The sequence below is a fragment of the Nannospalax galili genome, unplaced genomic scaffold (assembly GCF_000622305.1).
Source record: "Nannospalax galili isolate Female #2095 unplaced genomic scaffold, S.galili_v1.0 scaffold186, whole genome shotgun sequence".
NCBI classification, from domain to species: domain Eukaryota; kingdom Metazoa; phylum Chordata; class Mammalia; order Rodentia; family Spalacidae; genus Nannospalax; species Nannospalax galili.
The window spans coordinates 5720667-5743818 of record NW_008358774.1 but is presented as its reverse complement, the minus strand read 5'-3'; the positions used below and the strand labels follow the sequence as shown (position 1 = coordinate 5743818).

At 38.2% G+C, this 23152-nt stretch overlaps 1 protein-coding gene across 5 annotated transcripts in view; it reads right to left on the bottom strand.

Annotated features, from left to right (window-relative positions):
- Ahi1 (Abelson helper integration site 1) overlaps window positions 1-19157 on the bottom strand; it is a 142658-nt gene extending 123501 nt beyond the window's left edge. For 2 of the 5 annotated variants that reach the window (XM_008822075.3, XM_008822078.3), the window contains exons 1-5: window positions 18862-19156; window positions 8048-8523; window positions 6217-6398; window positions 2299-2518; window positions 416-608 (exon numbers count right to left, since the gene is read on the bottom strand). In XM_008822075.3, coding sequence (XP_008820297.1) covers window positions 416-608; window positions 2299-2518; window positions 6217-6398; window positions 8048-8334 — 882 coding nt within the window. In that variant the 5' untranslated portion in view covers window positions 8335-8523; window positions 18862-19156. Of the gene's footprint in view, window positions 1-415; window positions 609-2298; window positions 2519-6216; window positions 6399-8047; window positions 8524-18861 lie in introns of those variants that run through there. The other 3 variants (XM_017795327.1, XM_029558119.1, XM_017795328.2) reach the window with 2 other exon arrangements.
- Between the last annotated feature and the right edge of the window lie 3995 nt (window positions 19158-23152).

Below are 23152 nucleotides of genomic sequence, written 5' to 3'. Positions count from 1 at the left end.
CTGGATGGTATATGCTTATCTTTTTTTTATCCAGGTGATGTACTGCTTATTCATAGGCAAGTCTGATACAATTAATAACTTTGCCTTTGTGAAATGGGCTCATAATGGAAGATTACAACCAAATAGAAAAGATTCATCACTTTAATGAACAGTTATTGGGTTGTTGTAAGGATTAAATGTCACACTAGAGTAGGTCAAATAGCTGACACCTGCTCCAGTAAGAGCTCAGCACATATGCCATCTCTGTTTCAAAAACGGCTTCTCACTGATACCACCACAGCATACTGTAAACCCTCAATTCTAGGCATTAAATTTTCACATTACTTTATCGTATAACAAATCTACTGAAATCAGTAACTTGCACTTGTACAACTAAATATTTACTAAAATTTAGTTTGCTTTCTTCAATTCATACCTCAAAGAACAGGATGACTTTTGGACACTCATCAAATTCTCGAAGCAAATAGGGAAAATTTTCATTAAATATAATTTGTTCTTCCCATTCTGGAAGTCGTGATTTTAACTGCTTAAAGTCATACGGCTGGGTCATAATAGGAAGAATGTAATCCACATTGTCTTTTTCATAGTAGGATGAAACAGGACGTTCACTGTTAGAAGAAAGTACTTCCATTACAACAATTCATTATATTTTAGAGGAAAAAACATGGCACATATAAAAAATAGAAATAACAATCATAATGACACAAAAGCAAAAATAATACTCTAACATCTAGAAGGACTGAATTTTATTTAGCAATTTAAAGTAGTGCATGACTCTCATCTTGCATTTACATGCTGCTAGTTGGAGTCACAGAAATAACTTACTATACAAATAGAGTGAAAGGTATGATTACATTTTCAGTAAAAGAGCTGAAATACAGCTACTCCCTCAGAAGTTGAGTTTGTGATTAAAAAGTATAATACATTTACTTAAATAAGAAAATAAGCACTAACTTTTGATTGTCATTTTCTTTATATGCCCTAAGAAAGCTAGTAAGTGGGTGACTTTTAAAAACAATCATATTTTACTTTCCTGCCATTTTCAAACAAATAACTGTTTTTATTAGTATAATCTGGCATAATGATTTATTTTACTATAATTTATATCTGGATCTTCAAGTATATATTCCCATTAGAAGCAATTCTTTTAATTTTTTTAAAAAAATTTAAATTTAACTTTTAAAAATGTTGTGTGGGCTGGAGAGATGGCTCAGCAGTTAAAAGCACTGAGTGCTCTTGCAGAGGACCCGGGTTCGATTCCCAGCACCCACATGGCAGCTACGAACCATCCTTAACTCCAGTTCCAGAGGAATCCAAAAGCCTCTTCTGCTCTCCATGGCATTGCACGACATAGTGCACTCACATACATGCAGGCAATTCACTCATACACATAAAATAATAAATAAAATAAAATAAAATAAATGTTGTATGTATGAGCGTTTTGCCTGCATGGATGTAAGTGCCCACAGAGGCCAGAAAAAGGACATCAGATCCCCTGTAAATGGAGTTACAGGTGGTTGCTAGCTGCCATATGGGTTCTGGGAACCAAGCTCAGATCTTTACAAGAATAGCCAGTGCTTTTTACTGATGAACTGTTTCTCTAGCTCCATATGTAGAATGTTTTTGTTTGTTTTCTTGTTTGAGACAAGGTCCTCCTATGTAGCCCCACCTGGCTTGGAAATTCCTATGTAGACCAGGCTGGACTGGATCTCATAGAGATCTGCCTTCTGAGTGCTGGGTTTAAAGATGTGTGCACCATGCCCAGACCAACAGAAACAATTTTAGGGAAAAAACATTTAGGATTTATTCACCTTACTTAAGCCCAGGTAACATATTAATTTCAAAGGAAAAGTAAAAGACTACAAAACCAGAACATTTACAGTATTTATAATGCATGCTTATGGTCTAAATTAGTAAACTTCATAGATGCTCTTTAGTACCTAAAATGAAAATATATGTTCTCCATTCTTCTGTAGAGCACACTGATCAGTGTAAAATGGTTGATGAATGCCTACTACACTATTCTCTGATACAAATCTATAGTTCTATGCCTATTAACTTTCAACCACCAATGGCTATAAAGAGGATGCCTACTGGAGATACTTTCAATTTCTAAGTTATATAATTTTTAAAAATAGCTGGACCTGGTGTCACATGCCTGTAATCCCAGCACTTGGGAGGCAGAGGCAGATGGAGCTCTGTGAGTTCAAGGCCAGCATGGTCTACATGGTGAGTTCTAGGACAGCTGGGGCCACAGAGAGACCCTGCTTCAAAAAAAGACCAAAAAAAAAAAATTACCTATCATCTTTCTTGACATATTGACCGGTATTCTCATCAATCACATGAATTTTTACCATTGGGTGAGAAATCATATAATCTGATTTAAGTCGATCAGTTCGGTGAATGTAAACTCCCATAACAAGATCATCATCAAGCAAGCATTTAGGATGAACTGGACTGTCTCGGCTTGTTATTTCATGAACACCATCACTATTAATCTCTTCATTATCATCTGAAACTAATGTGGGAAGGAAAAAATCAGTATTATGAATTATTTTCATCACTAGACTTACATATAATTAATCTTTACAATCTATGATTATTTGACTCTTAATAAAAGAACTTCCAGGGAAAAGAGCCAGATAGCTGCTAACCACTCACAAAGTAAAATAACTCCATTTGCTAGTACATTAAAATAGGGTGAGAAATCTTTAATTTTTTTCCTAACAAGGACAAACAGCACAAAAGAAAAAAGGTAAAAAATGAAAAGCAATTTTATCTAGGTACTTTCCCAATATAACTTGATTCATTTAGAGCTGGAATTTCAACTTTTAAGTAGGATGTTGCAGGATGAAGCAGGACATTGCTTTGCATAAAAATGAGGAAAGACAAATTGAAAACGCAACTTAAAGATGCTAGGGAAGTAGAGAAGCACTGTTTACTGCATAGACTAAAGTGTATACCACATGGACACCCTTTCACACCTGAGAATCTGGGTTAAATGTACAAATGCCATTTATAATATCATTGAGAAACATTAAATACCTAGAATAAATTTAACAAGACTGATAAAATTTCTAAGTTTATAAAAATAAATGAAATATGAGTAAAGACGCACATGGAATCCATAGGCTGCAAGAATCAATACTTTGTAAAGATGTCAAGTCTACTTAGAGAGTTGTTACATTGTCAGTGTCTTTAGCTTTACCCAACCTAGAAAAAACTCACAGTCCAGTAGACAGGATGAAGTGAGTAGAAGTAGAAAAATTGAGGTGGTATTTCCAAAATTCATATGGAAATTCAAAAAACAAAGAAAGAATAGCCTAGGCAGTGCTGAAGACCAAGCTGGTGTACACTACTGAACAAGAGGACCTGTCATAAAATGGTTATAGTAGTTGAGATTGGTGGTGTTTGCACTAACTAATGTGACACAACGGAGACCAAAAAAACATATCTACACTTAACTTGGGTCACATGGAAAAAAGGACTCACTGCTTCTCACTATATGAAACAATCAATTCCATATGAACTGAATAAATGTGAAAAGTAAAATACCAAAATTTCAGTACTTGAGATTTCAGGACCTGGGAAAGATTTCTTTCTTTCTTTCTTTTTTTTTTTTTAACTTAGATATGCTCATATTCTTTATTAGTGATCACAAACATGGGGCGAACTCCATTTCTTTAGAAGTCTCTGAAGAAGGGTGCTGCATAATTTAGGATTATTATGTGAGGACTTTTTGAAAATGTCTGTGGTGATGGATATCATGAAAATTATACACAGACCTTTTTTTTCTTATCAGCTCTTGTTAGTGTTTACGTATTTAATGTATGGCACAATGTGGCCCAGGACCATGTGTGGAGTCAAGATCAGCGTGGCCATCAAGGGAGGTGGGAACTCCATTCTTGAGAATCAGTCCTCCCAAGACTAAAATCTGTAAATGACAGAAACCTCTCCTGTTCCCAGCATAAGCTCAACACAGAGGCAAAGCCACAGCCATGCCCAACCTGGGATCTTGAGAGAGGGGCTTATGGGCAGTACTGCCACTCAGAATAGGCTAAAGCTGCTGTTTAGCCCTGGGAAGTCCTCCATCCTCCAATCTGCTCCACCAATAGCACACCATCAGAGGAATGTGGAACCATCATGGTTCAGGGTTCCGGGACCACAGCTCCAGGTTTACAGGAGGGGACCGCAGCTCCAGCTCACAGAGACCACAGCTCCAGATCACACAGGAAGGGAACACAACTCTGGCTCACAGGAGGGCTAGAAAATATTTCTTAAATCACAGAAGCCTTACTATAAAGGAAAAGCAAAATGGATAAACTGTTAATATAAACAACTTATTGTTTCAGTGTTACTAATAAGAGAGAAATAATAAGACCTAGAGTCAGAAAATATTTATAATAGATAAGTGTATATGTAGGTATATATTTATATTTGAGAATTTTTATATTTAGATATAAGATATATAAAATAGAAAAAGATCTATCCTGTTAGAAATGCACAGAGAATATGAACAAATTCACAAATACAAAATCCAAGAAGTAAATAATTATGTGATGCATAACTGCACTAGTTTTTAAAATAATTTTTTATTTAATTTTATTTTATGTATACGAGTGTATTGCTTGCATGTGTTTAGGTGTACCCATGTTGTGTAATGCCAATGGAGGTCAGAAGAGGACTTCAAATTTCCCTGGAACTGGAGTTATGGATGGTTGTTAGCCGTCATGTGGGTGCTGGGAATCAAACCTGGTTCCTCTGCAAGAGCAGCTAGTGCTCTTAACTGCTGAGCTATCTCTCCAGCCCCCAACTTCACTAGTTTTATTGGGAATCAAATTAAAGGCAAAATGAAACTATTATTATACATCCTAAGAATGATTAAGGATTTCAGAAATCCAACATCTGTGTTGATGAAGACATAGAGCAACTAGAACTCTTAAATTCTGCTAATATCAATAACTCAAATTTGGAAAACTGCAGTAGCCACTAAAGTAAAAAAAATATACATGATCTATGATGTAAAAACTCTTAGAATATTCTAAACAAAAATGCATGCATATCCTCAACAAACCATGTGGCGAAAATGTAGTTTACAATTTTACTTGTAATTGATCCAAACTAGAAAAGCAAATGACCATCAAGAGACTCATTAGATTTGTTGATGCATATTCACACAATAGACAAATATGGACAAAATCACAAAACTAAGAGTAAGCTCAATTTTATATACAATTTATATGGTACAAGTCTTTAAAAAAAGATTAAAAGGCTGGGCATGGTGGCGCACACCTTTAATCCCAGCACTTGGGAGGCAAAGGCCGGCAGATCTCTGTGAGTTTAAGGCCAGCCTGGTCTACATAGTGAGTTCCAGAACAGCTGGGGATACAGGGAGACCCTGTCTTGAAAAGACCAAAAAAAAAGATTAAAAGAAGCCAAGTACAATAAATATAGTATTTAGAATTCTAGTCATGTTCAAGAGAAGGGGAGTTTAAGGGACGCTGGGTGCTAAGACGGTTATGTTCCTTAATTTGGATGATTTTATAGGTCTATCTGGTTTGTGAAAATTCACTAAGCAGTAGAATTGAGGTAAGTATACTTTCCTGTATGTAGGTTTCAGCCACTTGTAAAACACTTTTTAATGTTTTTTAAATGAAGTCACAAAACATTATCAATTGCATGAATAAGAACCATAAATTCTAAAAGTACCTACTGTAGATAGAAGACAAAAAGCAGAAAGGAGGATTTAAAAAAAAAAAAGAGAGGCAACATGATAGAAATGAAAGGCCTGAGAGGAGAAAAGCTGTACTAGACTGAGGTGCCAGGAAAAGTACCATGCCTGGCAGAGAGATGCACTCTGATATCTGCAGTGTTTGTTGACTATTAACCATTGCTAGCTTTTAACAATCAAGGTAACTATTTGCAGACCTAAAATCAATGGCTTAAAAAAGAAATTTTCTAGGCCATAATAGCAACCTCAAAATCAGTATCCTTTTAGAGTTGAATTAAACTAAGTCAAGACCTAGAGTTGACTCATGTAATAAAATCATGGCAAAGACCCACAGTTATTAATAAAAGAATACCTTATGCTACATAAACCTAGAACAAGTAACAAGTACTTTGTAGAGATTTATTTTAAATTATATCCTTTTGGAACTAAAATTTCTAGTCAAGTTTATTCTACAAAGGTGCATAATTTTAATTTGAGTAACAAACCTGCTTTAGTCTTCTTTTTTGTTTTTTTGGGTTTGGATTTTGTGTTATCCAGCATACTGTCATCCACATTTTGTTCTGTTGAGCGTATTTCATCACCTTGATGAGAATCTGAAGTGACAGCTCCAAGTGGACATTCCTTCTTTTGTTCACCTTCAACTGCATCATCACAGACAGTTGAGGTGCTGCAAATATAACCAATGAGCCATTACAAATGTCTTATTACTGTAAGTATTAAAGGTACAACAGAGTGAGTGGTAAACAGAAGCAAGGGCAATGCTTGGAAGATGCACACATATCATTTCCTTTTTAAAAATGTTATCAGTTGACATTTTCTTATATAATAAAATCACTATCTGTCAAACTGGGTACCATAGATAATATTTATAAACATCTCAGATGCCAAGTTAAACTAAGTTCTAAACCCCACAGAATAATCCTAGTACTCAGCAGGCGTGGGCATGAGGACCACAAATTTGAGGCCAGCCTGGGCTACAAAGTGAGACATTATTTAAAAACAAACAAACAACAAACAATAACAAAAAACAGGGAAAAATGAAACAGGAAAAATGATTGCAGCCTATGTGAGGCCCTTTGAAAGTCAGACATTCCAAGTGAAGTCATTCTCAAGCCTTCTGAACAAGAGCAACTGTGAGACAATAAATGATTGCTGCTTTACACTGCTATGTTCTAGAGTATCACCAGATGATTAATTCATATATTACCATACCTCTGACGAACTGGTCATCTAGATCTAATAAAAGGGGACCTCTTTTTAGCTGACAGCTTAAAGGGAAATATCCTAGAATGCTGAAGACTAGTGACATGCAAACTGACAAAATAAACAGACTAAGCTGTCTCCTTAAAGGAGGATTTCAGGATGAAAATTATGACTTTTTTAATTGCACTGCTTCCTGTAGAGAACCTAAAATGAGTATACTCTCTGAAGTATACTTATCATATATACAAGAATAAGCATCATATATAGGAAGACTAGAATACCAAATTGCCAATAGTGAGTACCATTTTTGATGGTTGTTCTATACGAGTAAACGCTATTTGTATAATAGGAAAGAAAAATCGGGCTGGAGCAGTTCAGTTAAGAGCACTGGCTATCTTCCAGATGACCTGGGTTCAATTCCCAGCACCCACATGGTCACTAACAATGGTCCATAACTCTAGTTCCAGGGGATCTGATGCCCTCTTCTGACATCCTCGGGCATTACACAACATGGGTGTGCTTACATACCTGTAGACTTCACACTCACACACATAAAATAAAAATATTTTTTAAAAAACAAAGAAAAAAATCTATATTAATATATCAAAATATAAAAAGGAAATAATTCTTTTTTATGGGGAGAGGGGGGCTTTTTGAGACAGGGTTTCACTACAGTGAGACCTCAGATTTATGACGTAACCGAGGCTTGCCTTGAACCCAAGATTTCCCGCCTCAGTACCTAAGTGCTGGGATTACAAGTGTGCATCACCATGCCCAGCAGCTCTATTATTGTGAAAGCAGGCTTAAGTGGGTTAAAGATAGACAGTCTGGAGCTAGACTGTTAATGTTCTGTAGCTTAAACTCTCAGTTCTTAGAAAAATAGGATGGTGATATCACTTTTCCTCATAGGGTTGTTCTAAGGAAATCAATGAGCGAATTATTGTAAAGCTTCTAGCACACAGGTAGGTGCTGCATCATGGTTAGCGGTTATTATCTTAGTGAAAATACCTTCAAATATAACACTAATTTTTTATTAAACTATAAATTTCACTGAAAGCTGACAATAAGAGTGCTTTTTTAAAGAGGACTTTTCCCATTTAGCAGTGTAAGTACCTCGTTTCAGATTTAGACTGGGCTGGAACTTTCTTTTTTTTCTTCTTTCTTTTTTCACTGCTCAGTTTGTCATCATGCAATAGAGTATCTGAGGGGAAATACGTCAACTGCTCTTTCAGCTTCTTTCTGATCTTCTTCTTAATCTCCTTCGCCATTTCTTCAGCAACTTGGAGCTGGTACGCTTCCATCATCTCTTCCTTCCCTTCATTTGCCTTATCCCCTGACTGGGACTTGGTTCGAATTTTCTGAGGTGCAGAATCCGCCTTCTCTGGAGTTTCTTGTTCCATTTCTTGTGTGGTCTGGACAACAGTTATCTGGCTGCCGTGGCTCGTCTTCCTCTACACTAACATCGTCCTTTGGTTCTTCAGCTGCTGACTGTACACGCCTCACTTCTCTGGGTTATTAGTGGTAGTACAACTTGTATCACCACTTCCAGCTTTCTTAGTATCCTGAAGATTACTGTCAGTGGCAGCAAGCTAGAAAAAGAAGACATAGCAACAAAGATTCAGTTAGGCAGAGTCTGTGTCTAAAGGCAAAATAAGCTCAACAATGTGGACTATTGAGAGGATGTCTTGGTTTTAACATGGAGAGAACGATAATATTCTAGGGCAGATGATGAGCACTCCCAATTCACACTCCTAGCCCTGGATCAGCAATCGCTAAATGTGACTTCAGATGAACTCAGTTAATTAATATCAGAAAAAGTACTTAAAGACTTTTCAGTAGTGAACTAATTGCTTAAAGCTTAAATACTATCTCTTTAATGGTAGAATGATTCAAATTTTAATTTAGCTAAGAGATATTTGCGAAAACTAATCAAAAAGCCATGGAGTATGAAACATTTCAAGCTCCCCAACAGAAAATACACACAGGATATTTATCTTGTCTCACAATTACACTCTAAACCCAAAAGTCTTTACTGTAAGATCATTTTATCAATTGTACAACTAAAATGTCAAAATTAAATAGCAAGTTAAATAGCAAATAAAGTAAACACAACTTTTTCTCAAAATCATTTGAAATGATTTTTAATAGAAAAAATCAGTAAAAGGCTAAAAATCATAGACAAATATTACCAGTTAGAAAATAAATAAGAGAACATTCTCTAAGGACTTAGAAAATTAGATTAAGAAAGTTAATCAGCACAAACTCAAGCCAGACAAAATCCCGGACTGGAGTAGGGGTAGGCAGGAAGCCCCAGCCCTAGCTGAGGAGCTACTGGCATTTGGTAGCTGCTGGGAGAGGGGGTCAGGTTTCTTTAAGGCTGTGTCCCCTGGTAGGCTGACCACAGCTCTAGGGCAGGCTCCACATCCCAGAGTATTTGGGCACCACAAACTGTACTCCATTGGGGTTCAGAGGAGAACATGAGGTTGGGTGGATAGGGAGGTGGGAGTGCATCTGGGAAGAAGTAGAGGAGGAAGGAATATGATCTAAATACACTGTATGAAACTGTCAAAGAATATATTATTTTTAAAAGAAAGTTTTTCAGTCATAGATATATGAAATTTATAGGAAAATGAATGGAATTGGAAAATATCATGCTGAGTGAAGTAACTCAGGCCCAGAAAGAAAAATGGTGTATGTTTTATCTCATTATGAAGATTCTAGCTTTGAATTTTTATATGTGTTTGAGTGGGAGTTAGTATTCTTAGATGTCAGGAAGCAAGAAAGGAGCAATGGATTGGGTGGAGACCTCAGGAGAGGAGATAGTAAAACACACAGGATATAAAAGTAGGGGGAAATGTTTAAATGGGGATGGTGGATAAGATGGGGATGGAAGAGAGAGTTAATACGAACAGAATTCTGTTACTTCAAAAGCTAACCAAAAAGCATCATGATTTTTTTTAAGGAGACTGGAAAGGAGGTACCCTACATGGATGGATGCTGCTGCTGCTCCTAAGATTAACGTTTTTCAGTGAAAATCCCACTGCCAGGTACAGGATACCTCCCTAAGAGTTGCTGGCCAGAGAGGTCCCAGATGCTCCCCCAAACAATACAGGTTATTGCCATTGTTCTTGGTTGCCCATCAGAACTAAATGGTTAAGACCCTACCATCACACCACATATTCTGGTTACCAAACAGAGAAATCAGGCTGGAACTGAGCTAGGAACTCCCTCCCTGTTGGCTAGTGCTCATAGTACCCTAAGATGCTTATCTATGCAGGTTGCTGGAAAAGACCAAGTTTCAGTGGTCTTACTTGGCTGTGGACTCTGCATGCTGCAGTACAACCTGCCAGGCAAGATATACCACCGGTGCAATAGTGATGTGATTGAGGGGTGGATTAGTCAAACACTTTCAGATTGGATTTAGGGTCCACTTCACAAATAAACTTGGTCAAAAAACCTATGGTTGTGGGAGGTCAAAGGCCCTAGAGGGCAGGGAATCCTACTACTACTGTTTTTGCTAAAGCAATATGATGTCAAACTGCCTCCTACACTTCCATTTGTACTCATACTAGCCTGCTCTTAGCCTGGGGCGGTAAAGCTCCTTTTTCAGTGGGTGACGATTAATACACAGACTTGTAACTGGTCAAAGTGCTCAGAAAAACTGCTGAGTAGTTTAGCAACTACTTAATAGTTCAGTAACTGCTGAGTGCTCAGCCCTAACAGTAAACTTCTATCACCACTCCAAGGCCCAAGAAACATTTCAGAAGTAGAGGTGGAAAAATTCTAAGAGCTAGAGGATTGAGAGGAGTGAAATGTAATGCTGCTCTCTGGGTAGGGCATGTGTGCTGCTGTCATGAAGACAGCAGCTTTGGACACCTGCAAAGCCTGTGCCTAACTGGGCCCTTCAACATTCCATAATGGATGAACCCTACCCCTTCCTGAGGCGCCACTGTCAGTTAATGGTTGCTGGGGGGGGGGGGGGGGGCTGCCATTTTCTTCAGTGGTGTAGCCATTAAGTAAGCCATGCTCCAGCAAGTAACCGCAATGTAAGAAATTTTAAATAGGGAAGGGGGAGGGAGGAGGGACTGGAGGGATGGCTCAATGGTTAAGAGTGTCTGCTGCTCTTCCAGGAACCGGAACTGGGTTGCCAGCCCTCACTTCAGGCCCTCACATCAGGCTGTCTGAAACTCCAACTCCAAGAGATCCAATGCCTATGACCTCTGAGGCACCTGCATAAGCATACAGCCATACAAAGATACACATAATTTTAAAAATTAAAATTTTATAAGTTCTGAAGATGAAGGAAAAGATTCAAAGCTTAATTCTAACTGCCTATGACAATGAAAAATATCGTTAACTTTTTCAGAAACTTGTTTAGTTATGTTTCAATAGTGTTATACTGAAATGAGACATATGCAAACTTCTAATTTTTTGGTGACTATCAGAAATGCACAGCAATATGCACAAATTGTGAGGATACTCCAGAAATAACCAAATGAGATAACAAAGACTTCAAAACAGAAGATTTATGGTATCAAAGAAAAGACTGTAAAAATGAAACTGTGGGAAAAATTTTACTCTTTTCTTACCCAGTTACAACAGTTTTAGCCTATTCCATAAATCATATTATTTTAGCTCTTATATGTTGTCTTTTGCTCCATTTCATTCTCTCTGTTGTGTGTGGGTGTGTATGCTTGTGGGGTGTGTGTGTGTGTGTGTGTGTGTGTGTGTGTGTGTGTTGTGAAGCCAAAAGACCTCAGGTGTTAACCTTAAAAAAAAAAAAAATAATGTCTCATACTGGCCTGGAACTCCTCAAATAGGTTAGTTTGACTGACCAGCAGGTACTGGGACGCACGTACCTCCACCTCCTCATGCCACAGCTGGCACTTTTTTTTGGAGACAGGGCTCGCTGTAGCTCCAGCTAGCCTGACACTCACTATGTAGACCAGACTTGCCTCAATCTCACAGAGATCTGCCTGCCTATGATGCCAGAGCTAGGTTAAAGACATGTACCACCATATTTGGCCACAGCTGGCATTTAAAATTTTTTTAAATTTTATTTTACATGAGTGTTCTGCCTGCATGTAGGAAGTACACTGGTATCATGCAATGCCCACAGTGGTCAGAAGGTATCAGACCTGGAACTGTAGTTATTCATAACTGTAGTTATGAATGACTGTTAGATACCATGTGGGTCCAAGGAATTGAACCCCAGGTCCTCTGCAAGAGTGCTCCTAGCCATCTCTCTAGCCCCTCAGATGACATTTTTTAACATGGGTTCTGGTGACTGAACTCAGGTTCTTGTGCTTGCAAAGCAAATGTTTTGCCAAATGAACTCCCTAAGCCCTCTTTGAGCCATGTTTAGTTATTTTCTATATGGTTATTATGTTCAATATGGACATCCAATGGTTCCAGGATTCTTTCCCTGATAATTTTGGCAACTTTATCACAAATCAATGGACCTGGCCAGAGTAGAACATGTGCTTAATCATAGCAAGGCCCTGGTTTTCAATCTTCAGCACGAGAAAAGAGAAGAATCAACTGATCATGCACACAAGGGTCTGTTTCTAGATTCTAATCTGCTCCAAGGAGGTATATGCCCATCTTCATAACAGTACCAAGTCATCTTGAATACCATAGCTTTATAATGAATGTTACTGTATAATTCTATTTTGTTCTTTTCCACCTTGTTCTGACTCTTCTAGGCCCACTGTTCATATTTGCAAGTAAGTTTTATAATTAAATTTCCAGTTTTAAAAGTACTTGAATTATGATTAGGATTGAACCTATTTAATATATCAATATTTGGAGAATGGACATTTAATAATACTACCACACATTTTCCTTTATTTTTAAATATTTTATTATTTTTATGTATATGAATGTATTGCCTGCATGTATGTTAGTGGTGCACGTATGTCGTGCAATGCCCACAGAGGTCAGAAGAGGACATCAGATTCCCCTGGAACTGGAGTTACAGACTGTTGTTAGCCACCATATGGGTGCTGGGAATCAAACCCAGGTCCTGTGCAAGAGCAGCCAGTGCTCTTAACCACTGAGCCACCTTTCCAGCCTTCTGCTGTTTCTTTGAAGCAGGGTCTCACTACATAGCCCTGGTTGGCCTGAAACTCACTATGCATATCAGACTGCAAACCTCCTGCTTCTGCCTCCCAAGTGTTGGAATTACAGGTGTTTGCCAACATGCCCAGCCTCATTACTGATGCTATTATAAATATAAAATGTTTAATTTTTTACTTTGAAATTACTCATTATTTTCAATTTTTTTGGAATATTGACCCTACATTCTGCTAAACATCTCACCTGCAAATAAATATTTTACTTTTTTATAATCTTTAAAAACTACATGTGCAGGGGTGGGAGAAGATGGCTCGGTGTTAAGAGCACTGACTGCTCTTGCAGAGGACCCGGGTTCGATTCCCAGCACCCACATGGCATCTATGAATCATCCTTAACTCCAGTTCCAGGGGAATCCGAAGCCCTCTTCTGACCTCCGTGGCACTGCACAACATGGGTGCATTCACATACATGCAGGCAATATACTCACATACATAAAAATAAATTTAAAAATATTTTTTTAAAAAACATGTGCACTAGAAAATAATGTTCCATGTTTTCTGAGTACAATGTTCTAGAAAACCCAAGTCAAATTTTCAGCATTATGTTATTGAAGTTTTCTACAGTCTTAATGAGTTATTAACTATTTTGTAAGTTCTAAGAGGATATATTGAAATATTTAAGTACAAATTCTAAGAGGACAGATTGAGACATATACCTATAAGTCCTAAATGGGTGTGTTGAAATATTTAACTGTAATTGCTGCTTATCTATTTGTCATCTGGTTTCTATCAGTTTTCATTTTGTGTGCTTGAAGGTCTGTTACTAGGTTTATACACATTCAAAATTGTTACCTCCCTGATAATCTGACACATTTATCATGAAATATTCTTCTAAACCTTGGCTTAATATTCTTCTCCACTGTTTTTTTGCTTTGTTTTGTTTTTTATATACTAAAGCATACTGATATCAATATACTTCAACTTTGACAGGTATTAACATGGTACCTTTCTGTCCATCCTTTAAATATTAACCTCTCTTTGTCTTCAACACAATCTTGGGCCTTTATTTGCCAATATTAAAATTCCTTTGAGTTGGTCTGTATAGTTTTACTTCATATGATCCATTATACAGCTGGTCTAAAGCATAAAATTCTTTTATTTGCTGCCATCTGTCCCGCCATTTCTTTTTCCTATTTTTCTGCTGTCACATTTTTTTTTTGTGTAATTTCATCATATCATTATTGTCTTGTAGCTATCTTTTTAAGTGACTGCTCCAGGTTTTATAACATAAATCTCAAACATCACCATCACCAAGTAATGCCACTTCACATATTATTTTTAATGTATATGATTTTATGTGTGTGTGTGTATTGGGAATAGATTTAAAAATCAGACATGCACATTTAGTTAAGAACTGTTATGGCTACTTTTATGCTTTAATGATAGCATTAAATAGCTGCAGCAGAGAGACTATGCCTAAAATATTTACTATTATCTCTAAATGTATTATTTGGTTAATTGCATTTACTTAATTGATTAATTGGTTAGAGAACCTCTTAAACCAAATTTAAACATATAAAATATGAATTCTGTACATAAATTTCATTAATTACCGTAGGCACATCTGGGCTTTAAGATAAGCAATGATAAATAGGGTTAACTGTTGACTTAATCAGAATCCTATTAAAACAAAGATGATTTATTTGTACTATGGGATCTTCCAAATAAAAACTATAGAATATTTTTCAATTGAAATTTGTGCCATAGTATCTTCACTACGTCATGAGGCTTATATCCAAGGCTTTATCTCTTATCCCAATCGTATAAAACTGGCTTTAATACATTTTAATCAGTTTAGAATGCTGAAATCAGGTTAAACAAGCTGGATTATGTTTGAGTAAGATGTGTTTGTGTGTGTATGTGCATATATACATATGTGTGTGCGTGCGTGTGTGTGTGTGTGTCTGTGTGTGTGTAAAAACAAAAAGTTGAGAAAGGCAGTTAGGAATCTATCTTGGCATATTAATAAACTTTTTAAACTCTTTAAGTAAGTAACGTTTTAATGTGTTTTTAAGAAAATAATCTCTTGAGGGCTGTGGTGGCACACGCCTTTAATCCCAGCACTCAGAAGGCAGAGGCAGACGGATCTCTCTGAGACTGAGGCCAGCCTGGTCTATGTGAGTTCCAGGTCAGCTGTGCTTACAAGGAGACTGTCTCAAAAAGACCAAAAAAGAAAAGAGAAAGAAAATCTCTGTCAAGAGAACATATATTATTAAACATTAGTAAAATATGCTTGTGGGTAGTATATTTGTGGATAATGAATTTAAATATCTCTTCATCTGCCACTGAACATTTTGCTACAACAGAAAAGGTTTTAGCACAGTATTTATACCATCTTCTCTAATGAATACCATGTGTTTTGTGTCAAAGCTATCTGAAATCATGGATAAACTCATATCTATTCTTAAACTTCCAATTTTATTTAAAGATGGGAATATGTCACTACAATGAAGATATTAATTCCTAAATCAGAATATAATATTCCCATGTTTTGAAAGAAATGGAGGAAGAGAGGGTAGGAGGGAGGGAGGGAGGCAGGGAAGAAGGGAAAAGAAAATGAAAACCAGGAAGCATTATGTCCAGCTGGCTCATGCACTGAGTCAAAGCTCCAGTTTTCCCAGGCATCCTCATTCAGGCTCCTCTAGAAAAATCTGAGAATACTAAAAAGAAAAGAATGATTATACAAAGAAATCTACTTATGCAGCTAGTTTATATAATGAGTATCTAGTATACAAAACAAACATTGCTAAATGCATTCAATAAAAACTCTTACATGCTTACAAAATAACTAATAAAAGGTTGTGTTTATTCTTTCAAGTAGATATAACCTGGTCACCTACTTTAGAAAAAAACTTTTATTGACAGCTTCATAATGTATTTAATGAATTTCAGTTATTTTCACCCCTATTGCCCTCTCTCATTCCCCTCCCTCCTCCACTGAAACCCTTCTTCCCCCTCAACTTGTGTGTGACCCACTGAGTTTGAATTAGGGTTACTTGTCTGAGCATAGGTGGAGGGTATTTACTGGAGCATGGGCAACACAACTAGAGAAAATGACAGCCTTCCCCTAGCAACCATTAACTGCCAATAGGCAGGGATGGACCACATGAGCCCTTCCCCTGTCCATGATGAAATGCTGAAGAATGTAATATGGGGAAGGTTAATCCTAACAGTGAGTTCACAAATATAATGACTGCCATGTCCTGAAAAATCTTTTCGCAGCACACTTTCCTGGAGCCTCCTCTTCTGTGATGTTCCCTGAGCCTTGGAAGAGATGAAACAGAAATCCTGTTTAGGGCTGTGCACACAACAGTCACTTATTCTTGACACTTTGGGGTCATCTACTTTGTGATTCATACCAAATTACAAAAGCGAGAGAGGCTGCAAAGGTGAGTGCAAAGCATCAGTAATTGAAACTTGATACAACATTAGTAAAAAAAAATATAAAGCAAAAAATGTAAGATTTACACTAGTTTATGTTTATTCAATATACAAGAAAACAGGTAACCTATATTATGACTTTACTATAAAGCCTTGCTTATATTGTTCAATTATTGTACAATTATAATGGATACTTCTTATGGGGACTCGAGTTTTGTGTGAGACATGTTTAGTTGAGCATCCGAATGGCACTATGCAACTACAAGCATCAGCTTCATTTCTAGATTCAAATCCTAATTCCACCTGCCAGAAGATTAATCTCTATGGACCTCAATTTCCTAATTTTTCAAGAGAATAACAATATTCACAAGGTTTTACAAAGATTAAATGGTAATATACAAGCAAAACACCTGGTGTAATACCTGGCACATGGCAAGCTTCAAATGTACACATAGATAGCAGTGATAACAGCCATAATAACACTGTTTTATAGCAATAATAACAGCATGTCATGTTTAGTACGCAGCAAAATACATCGATCCAGCAGGTACAGGCTGCAGATCTAGAAAATCATCTACGTAAGGGATTGTTTTGGTAAAATAAAATGACAAAATGTGTAACTCTGGGACCTCTCAAAATGAGGAGACTGCTGTAAAAGAGAAGCAGGCAGAGGGAGGCATAGGCAGTGTGCAGCGGCAGAAGATGCTGTAAATTCTCAAGACTGCCTTCTAGACGTACAATCCAGAAGTCACGTGTGCCAAAGCTGTTTATGGAGGAGCAGAATGCTGACAGCCACAGGTTTAAAGAATGTGTGGAAGATCAGATATGTAGGAGAGGCATGTGATAATTCTAGGATTTTGCTGCTTACCACTGTGTCGAAGGGGACTGAGGATGTAGCTCAGTGTAGAAACCCTGCTCAGGACACACAAGGTCCTGGATTTTATAACAGCACCTCAGTATGCTCTGATCTTCATTAATCCATTTACCTCAACTGTGAACTAACCTCGTAAAATGCTCTGTAACCCCCAACACACTGCTACCTTTTGAAGGACCACATCTGTGCATCTCAGTTTTCAAAATGGTAGTGACAGGAATTCTAGAATCTTCTCTTACTTATTTGATAAGTGGCTTTGAACAAACTAATTTTACTAGGCCTTGATTTTTTTTTTATTGTCTGAGAAATTAAAATGGCACCCATTTTATTAAAAGGAGAAAAAGAAACATCAAAAAATAAAAGTCACACACTGCAGCTGCTCAGTACAATTACCGTAAATCCTTTGAAAAATAAATGACAAAATACATTATTAAGTAAAATGTTTATATTATCTATTATTTAATAGTTCAACACACAACTGAATAAGCACTAATATCACTTAATAGTAACACAGCAAATACATTACAGAAATAATCATTTTTTAACGTTAATGTATACTACAGCAAACATTTAGAGTAATATTTGATTTACAACATCACCAAAAATTAAGATTAGAATTACTAAAACATCCTTGGATTTTATATATACCATTTAAAAAATTTTAAGTCAAAAAATTAGCATACAAGCTATTAGATATCATTATACTATTATTTTAAAACGTCGTGATCCAGAAGCTTCGAAGAGAGACTACGCAGAAAAATTGATTGGATTACGTGTCATTCCCACCCCCACCCACATCCTCTGATAAACACGCAATATGTGACTACCTATCAGGCAGGGGAAGAAGAAAACAGTGACGCTTAGATGATTCATCCTAACAGAATTCATAACAAAGAAAAAAAAGAAAAATTTTTTTTCATAATTCAATATATCACCAATAGTCTTCATAAATAAGATTCTAAACGTGGTTTTAATTTTGACATTTGAGTATTTCAAATATTCTTTTAAAAAAATTTCCAGGATCTTCATAATAAACAGTCTTCCCAAAAGCCCAAGCAATCGTTTCTGCAACAGGTGAAAAACCTGTTAGCATCCTTTTCTTTAAAAATTAAAAAGCCACGTTTCCACGGATTTTTTTTTTTACAGTAACAATGAAACACAAATCGATCACCTTTTCTCAGCTGTAAGTGCGACAGCATTTCACTGGCCCAAGATTCAGCACCGGGTTGACTCTCTAAAAGGAAATACACTTAGCACTTATCTGCTTGGAAGCTTTTAAGCCCGAATTTAGAAGGAAAGACTGAATTCCCTCGGTTGCAGCACAGCGATGGACAACCAGGACCAGGAGAGCGGGAAAGTGGGCGGGTGCTGGCAGTCCACATCCACTGATGGCACATCCGCGCTCGGACTGCGTGGCACAGCTCATCCCCGCGCCCCACTCCCCAGGCCCCAGCAGCCCTCCCTCCGCCCCGGGGGCCCCGCAGGCCGAGTGCCGGACCCTGGATCTCGCCACACCGCGCCCGCAGGATACTCACGGAGGGCAGCGCGCAACGCGTCCTATCCCGCCCGAGCAGCAACCCCCGCGGAAGGAAGCCAACAGCAGGGCCGGCGGAGGGACGCAGCGATTCGACCACCTCAGCCGCCAGCGACCCGCGCTCTGAAGAGTGCGAGGGTGCCGCAGTGCGGGCCGCGCGCCGCCGCCTGACGTCAAGTCTGCCTCTGCCGCTGTTCCCTTAGCAACTCAAGTCTGCCCTGGCTGCCGGCTGGACCGCGGCCTGGCCACGCCCCCCAAGCCGCAGCTGGCTGGTTTCCGCCGCTGGCGCTTGTGGTCCCTCGGCGTCCAGCGGCCGCGCGCCTCGGCTGCGGGTGCGCGCGCTGGGCGGGGTTTCCGCCTGCCAGATGGAGCCGGAAGCCAGCCGGAAGTGTGCTGTGTCTGCTCAGAATCCATGCCTGTCCTCATCCCGGGGAAAGCCCTGTGCCCGAGAGCTCTGCCTAGCTGGGGGAGAAACAGGTGGTGAGGCAGACGGGGAGGCTGCAGGGAGCCCGCCCCCGACAGAGCCAGGAATGAATGGGGCAGGGAAGCCGAGAAACAGTCACCCCGTACGCAATCGCGCCCACAAAATAAAAGATGCTTTTAAGTGTGAAGAATGAAGTCTATTACTGACAGAATCCTAGGGGAAAGTATTCACGATTCGACTAGCGCTGAGTTGGCTATGTTGAAAATGAAGATAAAAACGTCATGTTTTCTTCTAACGCCCCCTCTCCTTTGTTAATATCTGCTCCAGGCGCCATCTTTAGCTCTGAGTCACCAGGAGTGGAAAAATACTAGATGCGTTGTTGCTTTACTCGAATTAGAGGCCATTTTCTGCGTTTTTACACCCACCCAATAACCTGTTGCGTCATTTATGGTGACAGTACTATCTGTTTCTTTGAAGGCCATCTTTTCCTTTCTTGTTATCACGTCTTATACAAAGCAAATCTCATTTGGTTCTCAAAATCCTATGAGGAGACCATGAGAAATGTTACCAATTCAAACAGCTTTATTTACCAAATAAAGCTGTTCGATTTTCCACTCAAAAATCTCAGTATTCCCCTTCTAGGTTTGTATCTCACTTTAAGCACTAAATAAGAATACTTAAGGTGACACTGAAATAAATATTATTTTTTTAAATGAAGATAAAGAGGACTGGAGAGATGGCTCAGCGGTTAAGGGCACTGGCTGCTCTTGCAGAGGCCGGGATTCAGTTCCTAGCACCCACAAGGGGGCTAACAACCCTCTGTAACTCCAGTTCCAGGGAGGGAGGGCATCGCACATCACGGGTTCACTTACATACATTCATGTAATACACTAATACATATAAAAATAATAAAATATTTTTTAAATGGTGATAAAGGTCCCCCTTAAAATTCTCAATTAATCAATATAGAAGGAATGATGTATGAAGAAATACCACCACTTGGCAATAGAGTAACCATTTAGGAAAAAATTCATCAAGATATGCTAAGGCCAGAGAATAACAGTTTAAGAGACACGTGATTATATATGTATATATAATATGTATACATACACACATCTGATGTAACCCACTAAGTACACAGTTACAAAGGGAAAAGGTACAAATTTTACAATGTAGAAACCTGCCAATGGTGATTGCCGTGGTTTGAATGAAAATGTCCCCCTGGGGGTCCAAGTATTTGGACATTTGGTCCTAAGTCACCAGTGCTATTTGGGGAGGATCATGGAATCTTTAGGAGGTTTGGCCATGCTGGAGGAAGCAGGTCACTGGGGGTGGGCTTTGAGAGTTCTTAAGCCTTGTCAGATCCGGAGTCTCTCTGCTTCCTCTGCCTGCTTGAAGACTTTGAGTGCTTATCTTTCTGCTCCAGCCACCTCTGCCACTATGCCTGGACTCTAATCCCTCTGGAATCCTAAGACAAATAAACTCTTTCTCCTATAAGTTGCCTTGGTCACAGTGTTTTATCACAGCAACAGAAAAGTAAATAATACAGTGATTGAAATCCTATTACCAATCAGGCAAAAAAAAAAAAAAAAAAAATCAGCATCATACTCCACCTGGAAATAGACCCTTAGAACACAATTCTGTGATATTTCTGCCAAAAAATGCACAATCTGAATCATAATATGAGGACTCAGACAACCCCAAACTGGAGGACATTTAATAAAACATGAATTTCCATTCTTCCAATGTTAAAATCATGAAAGACAGCAACTAAACATTTTTGGAGGAGAATGAAGAGACAGGATTACTTAATAAAATACATGATTTAGAATTGAATCCTTTGGCTGTTGGATCCCATTTTCTTTTTAAACCGACAGAAATGAAGTAAGTTTTTTTGTCAGATGAAGGTATTTTAGCAATGTTGACTACCTAAATTGAGTGACTGTACTCTGTTAACATAGGAATTATCTTTGTGGTTTTAGAAAATATGCACTGAAGTATATAAAGATAATGAACCTTTTTTTTTTATTACTTTCTCATTGCTGTGATAAAATACTTGACAAAAGTAACTTAGGGAAGAAAGGGTTAATTGTGGTTCACAGATTGAGGTACAGTTCATTATGGCAGGGGTGACATATGAGCAGGAGCAAGAGGTAGCTGGCAATGGTACATCGGGTCAGGAGGCAGGGAAAGACTTTCTCCTTTTTATTTTGTTAGGACTTTAGGCTATGGATTGGTGCCACCCTTGTTCAGGGTGGGTCTTCTCTCTTTTGTTAAACCTTTCTGGAAATACTCTCCTAGATACACTGAGAAGCAGGTTTCCACAGTGACTTGAAATCGTATCAATGTTAACAAGTTTAACCATCACAACTCCTCTCCTTATTAACTTGATGTCCAAATATTATCAGTGTAAATCATAACATTTCATCCCTGCCCCCTAAAGTCTCATTTTCATCTCATAATGCAAAATGCATTTAGTCCATTTCTAAAGCCCCCATAGTCTTTAACAGTCTCAACAGTGTTTGAAAATCCAAAGTCTCTTCTGAGACTTAAGATATACTCTTAATTGTGAGGTCCTATAAAATAAAAAACAAGTTACATGTTTCCCATATTGAATTGAACAGAGTAGACATTATCATTTAAAAAAGGAGGAATGGGATACAGCAAGCAATGATATGACCAAAGCAAGAAATCTAGCAGGGAAAACATTAAATCCTGCAGCTCTGTGTCCCATACCTGTGACTTCTGATGAACTCATCTGGGCTCCAATACACTACCCTCTAGCTCTGCCAACTACATAGCCTCTCTCTGTCTGGTTCTACTCCATGCCTAAAGTTTTCATCAGCAGATCTCTTATGTCCTGCATCTTTAACATTCTTGGATCTCCACTGTAACTTGTATCTCCACTCACCTTTAGAACTTCAGACATGGTGTTTCAAGGCCTCCTTTCAAGGATGCTGATATCACCACAATGGCCTGGCTTTAGCTGCTGTCCAGAACCTTGGTTCTATGATGCCTTTACTACTGCATCTTTCATGTCTCCAATACTGGTGGCATGTGAATGATGCTGCCAATTTTGTTGCCAGCTTGAGGTATAGCCTGTCCCCATTAGACCACAGCTGTAGTGGCCTTTGTATGCCATGACTGAATCTATGAAAACTGTTTTCGAGGAAGTTTTTTTGTTTGTTTTTTTGTTTGTTTTTTTTTTTTGAGCAGGAAGCCCTTTCTTCGGCATTCTCAATTTAGGCTCTCTTCTTTCAAATGAATTTGCATTTTTACAAATTAGAATCTTCAGTGGGTAAGATCTAGCTCTCAGAACACCTTTCCTGTTGTCCCAATGCAAAGCACTAGATTTCTTTGTGCGTGAGTGTGCATGTGTGTGTGTGTGTGTGTGTGTGTGTGTGTGTATACTGGTGAGAGGTGTGTATGTGTGTGTGTATACATATGTACATTTCCAATTGTGTATGTGTGAGTGCAGGCTTTCATGTGCCATGGTGTGCAGGTAGAGTTCAAAGAACAACCTTGGGTATCTATCCTCATCTTTCACCTTGTTTGGAACACAGTCCTTTTGTTTATCTGCAGCATATGCTAGGATAACTGATGTGCAAATTTCCAAGGGTCCTCCTGTCTATTCCTCTCATCTCCCTCTAATCCTGCACTGGGATTACAGACACTGACACTAAGTGTTCAGTTTTTACATTAATTCTGGTGATTCAAACCCAGGTCCTTATACATGTGAGGATACCCAATAAGCCATCTCCCAGTCCCACATTTCTCTTTAACAGGACCAATCCCTTTAATAATGCCAGCTGCTATGGTAAATGTTTTAACTGTATATTTATTTATTTATTTTTATTTTTTTACTGTC